General features: G+C 48.5%; 1 protein-coding gene across 1 annotated transcript; it reads left to right on the top strand.

The window, feature by feature from the left end:
- On the top strand, window positions 1–7,124 carry abhd17ab (abhydrolase domain containing 17A, depalmitoylase b). Its single transcript, XM_056604724.1, has 5 exons — window positions 1–894; window positions 1,371–1,681; window positions 3,034–3,228; window positions 3,873–4,052; window positions 5,281–7,124. Exons 2-5 carry the CDS (start codon window positions 1,377–1,379, stop codon window positions 5,504–5,506), a joined length of 906 nt encoding a protein of 301 aa, XP_056460699.1. The 5' UTR covers window positions 1–894; window positions 1,371–1,376; the 3' UTR covers window positions 5,507–7,124.
- The last annotated feature ends 1,394 nt before the right edge of the window (window positions 7,125–8,518 follow it).

The raw sequence follows: 8,518 nt of genomic DNA, 5'->3' as shown, positions 1-8,518 counted from the left end.
TTCAGACTTTTATCAATCAAAATTACAGAGGGAAGAACACCCTACTTTGTCATCGTTCCAGTATTATTTGTTACCAGTGGCCACACCGCGATAAGCCCCATCCCGGGATCAGTCCGGTCCCGGGTCGCTTCCCGGTGTTTTCCACCGAAGCTCTCTGACGTCATTTCCTCACGGTTGTCACTTCCGGATGCGGTAAGGAGAGAAGGGAAACATTCGGCAAAGCAGGGGTTAATTTAAATGACAGCCGCGACTGTAAAGTTAGTTGAAACATAAAGTGCATCGATCTTGATACTAGCCGCAGTGTTATCTCCTGGCCGGTGTCCCGGTGGACTTGGACCGGGGCGGAGAGACTGGACCCTCCGGTTGTTCGTGACTCGCGTTACCGACCGCAGAAATCGACGAGCTTCACGGATCAACAAACGGTGGAAACACGGAACTGTGCTGTGTGGATGTTTGATCCGTAAAACCATAACCGAGCGATTATGGACTTGGTTTAATGTGTGGAGATCCGGATCGGGTGGTTTTGGTTTAGATCGGATTGTAAACCTGGGAGCCAGCTGTCAACAAAGCTAAGCCAAGTTTTAACGAGGGGACGGATCTGCCTTTTCTCTTCACTTTTACAGACTTCAGAGTTAAATCACTCGTTATCCTCTGATCGATGTTGGACATGGATCTGATGTGGACTTCGATATCAGAACTCTGTGCGGTTCTTACGGGCTGTGAATAACGCGTTGGCCCGCGGGCTTATCTTCAGCTTACTCCTTCCGTCTCCTGCTGACTGGACGCTTTAACTTCTGCTGTCATTGTGTGTGTGTGGCAATATTGCTGTGTGGAACTGTTCCTTTAGTCTGTTTTATAACTTATCGAACCTCAATACGACCTTCATCTCAACAGGTATAGTTTATTTTACCGTCATCTGCACACATTATAGACATAACATGAACACTTAATTATTTGACATTGTTGTGATCCAAAGTCCGTGCTTATTGGTCAATCGGAGGATTCACTCCATTGCTTGCATAGAGTGACAACCAAAGTCAATTCTGTACAACTCGTCAGCCGAGAGGAGATGAACCAGCTAAAGTAGAATAGTCATGAATTATATTGAATGATAATGTCAACATTACAATGTCTACTTAGACCAAACGTATATTTATCTTCCCTAAATCGCATGTGCAGTCAGGAAGACACAGGATGCCTTATCCGCCACCACATCATAATCACTGCATTGTCTCAACACTGTGATCAATGCGTATTCATTAGACAGTGATCCCCTGTCCATCTCTCTCTCTCTCTCTCTCTCTCTCTCTCTCTCTCTCTCTCTCTCTCTCTCTCTCTCTCTCTCTCTCTCTCTCTCTCTCTCTCCACAGTACACTATGAACGGCCTTTCTCTGAGCGAGCTGTGTTGCCTGTTCTGCTGCCCCCCCTTCCCCGGCCGCATCGCCGCCAAGCTGGCCTTCCTGCCCCCCGAGCCCACCTACACCCTCATACCCGACCCGGACGCCGGCCCCGCCCTGCCTCCCGGGGCGGCGGGCGGCCTGGGCTGGAAGCTCCACCTGATGGACCGCGCCGAGTTCCAGTACTCCCAGCGGGAGCTGGACACCACCGACGTGTTCCTCACGCGCTCGGCCCGCGGCAACAAAGTGAGCTGCATGTACATCCGCTGTGCCCCCGCTGCCAGGTGAGTCCTCCCCCCCCCCCCCCCCCCCCCGCGGTGTCATGAACTGATACTCATGTGCAGGTGTCTTTATGTCCCCCCCCACCCCCCCCCTAGTTGTGTGGCTGGTTGTTGTCCCAGTGTGTCTGTGCTGCTTCCCTCATCCCAGACATCCTGTTGTGGTTGAAAGGCTTCACCTTCCTGCCGTCTGTCGTCTGCCTCTTCTCTGTGTTGTTTATCTTTTTTAGTTTTCTTTTGCTTTTCCTTTCACTTCTTCTTTTTCGCAGGCTTCAAAGTGTCTGTGGGGTGAATCGGCCACACTCAGACACACTCACAGACAGACGCCCTCCTTGCTGTTGAACTTTGCTTCCTCTGTCACTCCTAAATTCCCCAAATCAATGAATAAGAAATAGAGGTGGTCACGTTACCGACCTATCAATCCTGTCGTGAGGGCTATCTAGCATTACCCCCTTGAATACGTTCAAACTTAACCCAATATGGCAGCAGTGTCGTGTTCTGGGTAGAATGCCCGGGAGCAAAGCAATAACTGCATCGGAGCCCCTCGGAGAAGGAACAGGATAATACTTTTACAATTTCTGTGGTTTCCATTTCTCTAAATGGCAAAAGGTCATAAATAAAGGGCCAGAGCCAGCCGATACCCTGCTACAAAATGCCCAGAAGTACAAGTGATTTGAAATGGATCCAGCCCAGGCCGCTATTGGCAGCGAAACGGCTGTTGGCAGGAGACGGACTTCGAGGCTTCAGTCTATCGTCTACAAGTCCACACGCTGAGACGGATCAACTGAAAGTTAGAATGATAATGACGACATTATAGGAGCAAGATGGAAGGCAGAGTGTCCAGATCTCTGTCACCAAATACCTTTTTAAAGCTGGATTATTCTGCTTTATTCTAAAACCATTTGATTTTGTTTTGTCACTTCTCATGATTCAGTTAATTTGTGTGACTCATTTGAATCAACAGACGACATTAAGGGGAATGGCCTCTTAATGCCTTTAATCAAGCAGTCAAATCGTTCAGTTTATAAAAATAAAAGTACACCAAAAATACCTTATTAACAGTTGAAACCTTTTGGTCTCACAAAGTCTTTGTGAACTTATTGTGTGTTTATTGATGACTAAAATATGTAAAGTTGTTCAACAGGGGTTTACAGCAGACCCAAGTCTCTTACTTCCGATTAAAAAACACTTATTTTCTTTAACTCGTAGGCCGAAGGTCTCATTTAGACTGGGCTTTACCTAACCCTTTAGATCTCTCTCCCCCTCTCCCTCTCTCCCTCTCCCTCTCCCTCTCCCTCTCTCCCTCTCCCTCTCCCCCTCTCCCCCTCTCCCCCTCCCCCTCTCCCTCTCCCCCCCAGGTTCACGGTGCTCTTCTCCCACGGTAATGCGGTGGACCTGGGTCAGATGAGCAGCTTCTACATCGGCTTGGGGACGCGGATCAACTGCAACATCTTCTCCTACGACTACGCCGGCTACGGCGCCAGCACGGGCAAGCCGTCGGAGAAGAACCTGTACGCCGACATCGACGCCGCCTGGCACGCACTGCGCACGCGGTACGGACAGAACGCCGCTGGGGGGGGGGGGGGGGGGGGGGTGAAGTAAGCCTATAGATGGAGGAGTTTGCAGATGTATCTGCGAGCTCAAGCACATGTTTTTGTTATGGAATATGCGGCCCAAACCCCCCCTTACCATCCAAACTGATTTTCAGCAGTTCTGGCCCGGGTCAGGTCCAATCAGAACGGTGTATTGAATAGGGGGCGGGTTTGATACGATGGCTGTACAGAGAGCGCCCTATGGGAGCGCCGTGGAGGCGGCGTGAGGCCGGATATCATAAAACAGCAGACTGCAGATGCGTCTGGTTCCTAGGCTGGTCGGACTCTGCTCTACGTGTAAAGCTCTTTGGATAAAAGATGTCTAAATGGCGCAATGTACTTGAACGGTAAATGGACTGCGTTTATATCGCGCTTTTACCCAAAGCGCTTTACAATATTGCCTGACATTCACCCATTCATACACACATTCACACACCGACGGCGGTGTCTGCCATGCAAGGTGACAGCCGGCTCGTCAGGAGCAGTCAGGGTGAGGCGTCTCGCTCAGGGACACCTCGACACTCGCAGCTAGGAGGAGCCGGGGATCGAACCGGCGACCTTGCGGTTACCAGCCAACCCGCTCTAACCCCCCCCTCCCTCCCCAGGTACGGCATCAGCCCTGAGAACATCATCCTGTACGGCCAGAGCATCGGCACGGTGCCCACGGTGGACCTGGCGTCGCGCTACGAGTGCGCCGCCGTCGTGCTCCACTCCCCGCTCACCTCCGGCATGAGGGTGGCCTTCCCCGAGACCAAGAAGACCTACTGCTTCGACGCCTTCCCCAAGTGAGTCCCGCGCCCGCCACGGACCACTGCTAGGGCCGGGGGAGGGGTCGTCTTCTTTGATTGGGAAGCGCCACGCAACCTTACAAAGATCGATTATTATAAATTAATCTGTTGATACTAGTACTAATATAAAAAGGACAAAATCGAAATCACACTAGTCCACCTTGATGCCGTCATTTGTGAATCCTCTGTGTGTGTGTGTGTGTGTGTGTGTGTGTGTGTGTGTGTGTGTGTGTGTGTGTGTGTGTGTGTGTGTGTGTGTGTGTGTGTGTGTGTGTGTGTGTGTGTGTGTGTGTGTGTGTGTGTGTGTGTGTAATAGGAACCATTAGGGTCCGCATTTGATTTCCTGGTTAAATATTGCATTGAAGGGTAAACCATCTCTAAGATCCTGGTCCAAATCCCAACTTTAATGCACAAGATTTCAAAAGTATATAGTAAGAGGTATATACTCAAATCGCCATCTGTTGGTTAAACCATGCTATTGCAAGGTGTTTACACTGACCAGGTAACCTCAGTCAAACATTCCGGCTACCCCCTCCCTAAACCTGGCTGTAGTGAGTGGAGACCTAAACAAATAAGAATCAGAAGAAAATGTACAAATGTGACGACGATCTGAAAGAGGGCGTTTTGGTTTTCCTTTTACGATTTTAATTAATTTACTTACTCTTGTAAAACCGACTGCTGAGCTGCTTCGAGGAGTCCTTTACGGGTTGACTTTGCTCAGCCGTAAGTTGTCAACAAGCTCAGAGTTCGCTCTCTGAGGTTAACCAATCAAATGTCTCTTCCTGTCCTGTGCGTCTCGCATCAAAGCGCTGGTATTCGCACCTTGCCCGTTTTGCTTCCGCACTGACGGGTGCAGAGTCTGCAGATGCTTCTGAGTTCACTGTTACGGCTAATTTATGGTTCCACCTCAACGCAATGCCAGGGGGTTCACGGACCCATTACGTCCTTGCGGACCGTCCTTGCATCCACCGCAAGGGCCGGACGTGCGCCTCCCAAAAGGTATAAGCAGCAGGGGGGGCTGAGATTGGTCCGCTCAGAACCACTAAGCGCTAAAACCCGACGCAGAACCAAAACAGGTTCAGGACTGTGTCGAAGCGTCTGTGGTCCTTTCTTTGAGTCGTCGTGGAACCATAACTGAGCCTTTAGTCACTTGGGTTAAAAGCGTTGGCTGCCTTGCTGATACTAACGGTAATCTGTACCTCCCTCCCCTCCCCTCCCCCCTCAGCATCGAGAAGGTCTCTAAGATCACGTCCCCGACGCTGATCATCCACGGGACGGAGGACGAGGTGATCGACTTCTCCCACGGCCTGGCGCTCTACGAGCGCTGCCCCAAGGCGGTGGAGCCCCTCTGGGTGGAGGGCGCCGGCCACAACGACATCGAGCTGTACACCCAGTACCTGGAGCGCCTGCGGCGCTTCATAGGGCAGGAGCTGGCCGCACAGCACCCCTAGTGGTGGGAGGGGGGAGTGCTGCCCCTCGCCGCCTCATAGGGCAGGAGCTGGCCGCACAGCACCCCTAGTGGTGGGAGGGGGGAGTGCTGCCCCTCGCCGCCTCATAGGGCAGGAGCTGGCCGCACAGCACCCCTAGTGGTGGCAGGGGGGAGTGCTCCTCGCCCTCTCCTCCTGACCCCCCCCAACCCCCGTCGTCGTCGTCGTGGGCGTGCTACCGACCCCACAACCAGACGAGGACCTCCCTGAAATACGTTTACCAAAGTGTAGAATCACAACCCGCCACTCCTCCCTCCAGAACTACAGACGTTTTTTTTTACAGGAAGCCGAGACTACAGTCAGCAGCACCAACACAGCCAGTGGAGGCGGAGCCAAGCATGCTCCCCCCCCCCCCACCGCCTCTTCTCCAAGACTCACCTGTCCCAGGGCCAGGATCCCAGTCCCGTGCGTCAGAGGGAATCCCTCCCCGACACTCGGGCTGGCGTTGGGGAGCCACGGTCTCTCTCGGAGCCGGCCTCACTTTCTAATTCGTGCATTAGTTCTATCGGGTTGAAACCAGTGCCGCTTATTATGACTAACGAGACCAAGCTGTTTGGTGACACATGCTCCGCTGCTATGCCTCACGTAACCGCGCGTCCAATGCACTATACCCTGCCGCGTTTTGACTCTATACCCCTCGGAGTGACGTCCGGGTGCCCAGTCGTTTGTACATATTCGGGTGGATGTAAACCCTGCTTTACATTTTGATAATCCTTTTAACATTAACGTAGCGGTTGATCTAACACTGACCTCTGCGACCCATAGGACCCAGTGTTTGTTTTGTCTTAGCGGTGTTATTTACGGGGATATCTCTGACGGCTAATGTTATCTTTTCTGTGGGCTCTTCTTAATCAACCGGTGGTGGGCATGGTTCGTTCACTGTCCTGCAGATTTGTTTTTAAGGCATTGGTTGCACGCCGACTCGCCACTCGTGCACATCCATTTTGTATGGTTTTATTTAACAGATTACATTTGCCTGAAATACCTCGTAACACTTCCCAGACTTCAGACTCGACCACAACATTGGCAGTATGTCCCTTTTGTGGCTCCAGTTTGTTAAGACTCTGGCTTGAGCAAGGCTAAAGGTGAATACTTGGTGGTTTAACAAAAACCAAATGGTATTGTTTAGTTTGTGTGTGCCGATTAAATGTAATGTTTATATTTCTACCAAAGACTAAAGTGCGTCTTTCTCTATTTACGGCTGCAACTTGTCTCTTAATATGCAGTTTTAACAAGAAATGTAATTTTTTTCATTTTGCCCTGGACACAAATTGTAAAGCATTCAGCAAAATTATCATATTTTTCTATCGTGTCAAGACTCGTGTTTTCCACTCTCACAAGAAAAGATGTTAAATTCTAAAGCCCGCCTGGGCAGTTATTTCATATTGCTTTGCAGGGAGGTGAATGCAATCCAACCAAATCTGTAGTTTTGTAGAGCAACTGTTTATGGGTGTGTTTGTGTGTTTTTGGTTGGTTGACATATTGTTATGCTGTTGATTCGAATTATACAAAATGTATTCATTGTTGTAAATAAAGTTATTTTCCTCCTCCATGTATTTGTGGACTTAATTTGTTCTTATTCCATTGCTGTGTATAACATTCCTTAACTTCTTAAAAGGTCATTCCATTGACCATTTCATCCATGAGCTAAAGAAACAGTCCTTATAACCTTTTGACCATAACAAACTTTTCCCATCGCAACGGAAATCCCGGTTGGATCCATCTGATTGGTGTGTGTGTGTGTGTGTGTGTGTGTGTGTGTGTGTGTGTGTGTGTGTGTGTGTGTGTGTGTGTGTGTGTGTGTGTGTGTGTGTGTGTGTGTGTGTGTGTGTGTGTGTGTGTGTGTTTCTATTCTATTCTATTCTATACAGTGTTACCCTTTACGTTTCATTTGATAAAAACAACAGTGTTGTCCCTTATGTTTTTTTTCCATGACGACCGATAAAAACAACAGTGTTACCCCCAATGTTTTGTTTCATGACGACTAATTAAAAACAACAGTGTTACCCCTTGTGGTTTTTTTCATGACGACCAAAGAAAAACAACAGTGTTACCCCCAATGTTTTGTTTCATGACGACTAATTAAAAACAACAGTGTTACCCCTTAAGTTTTTTTTCATGACGACCAATAAAAAACAACTTGTATTTTATTTGACAAAGACAACAGTGTTACCCCTTAGGTTTTTTTTAATGACGACTGATAAAAAACAACAGTGTTACCCCTTGTGTTTTTTTTCATGACGACCAATCAAAAACAACAGTGTTACCCCTTGTGGTTTTTTTCATGACGACCAAAGAAAAACAACAGTGTTACCCCTTGTGTTTTTTTCATGACGACCAATTAAAAACAACAGTGTTACCCCTTAAGTTTTTTTTCATGACGACCAATAAAAAACGACATATTTTATTTGACAAAGAAAACAGTGTTGTTATGTTGTTTTTCATGAAGACCAATAAAAAACAACAGTGTTACCCCTTGTGGTTTTTTTCATGACGACCAAAGAAAAACCACAGTGTTACCCCCTATGTTTTATTTAATGAATATCAACAGTGTTCCCCCTCATGTTTTTTCCATGTTGACCAATAAAAAACAACAGCGGTACCCCTGTCGACGTTATTGGAGGGATCCGAACCTGAGCTGTTTGGAGTATTAACCTCCGAATTGATCAATGCACCATCAAGACACAGAATAAAGTCAACACAATGGTTATACTTGACTTTATAATTCGCATGAAATAGAGATAAGAGTCTTCCAACAGATGACATCAACCGGACTTGAACCCCGGTCTCCAGGGGGTTAGCTCACAGCTCTCTCCACATCCCACTGAGATTTGTATTATAAATAAGTCTGTGGTTATATATGACATGATAGCATTACGTTTCAAATTAAAGTTATTGTGTTTTCCACAGAAATTGAGCCACAGTCGCCAGTGGGTTAGGCAGAGTACACTCCACTGCACCACTGAGGGCGATGAA

The sequence above is a fragment of the Gadus chalcogrammus genome, chromosome 12 (assembly GCF_026213295.1).
Source record: "Gadus chalcogrammus isolate NIFS_2021 chromosome 12, NIFS_Gcha_1.0, whole genome shotgun sequence".
NCBI lineage: Eukaryota > Metazoa > Chordata > Actinopteri > Gadiformes > Gadidae > Gadus > Gadus chalcogrammus.
Note: the sequence above shows the minus strand (reverse complement) of the source record. Positions and strands in the feature narration are given on the sequence as shown.

Coding starts and splice junctions, on each gene's coding strand:
- abhd17ab (XM_056604724.1), top strand. CDS start 1,377: ATGAACGGCCTTTCTCTGAGCGAGCTGTGTTGCCTGTTCTGCTGCCCC. Junction 1,682..3,033: donor CGCTGTGCCCCCGCTGCCAG/GTGAGTCCTCCC, acceptor TCTCCCCCCCAG/GTTCACGGTGCTCTTCTCCC. Junction 4,053..5,280: donor TGCTTCGACGCCTTCCCCAA/GTGAGTCCCGCG, acceptor CTCCCCCCTCAG/CATCGAGAAGGTCTCTAAGA.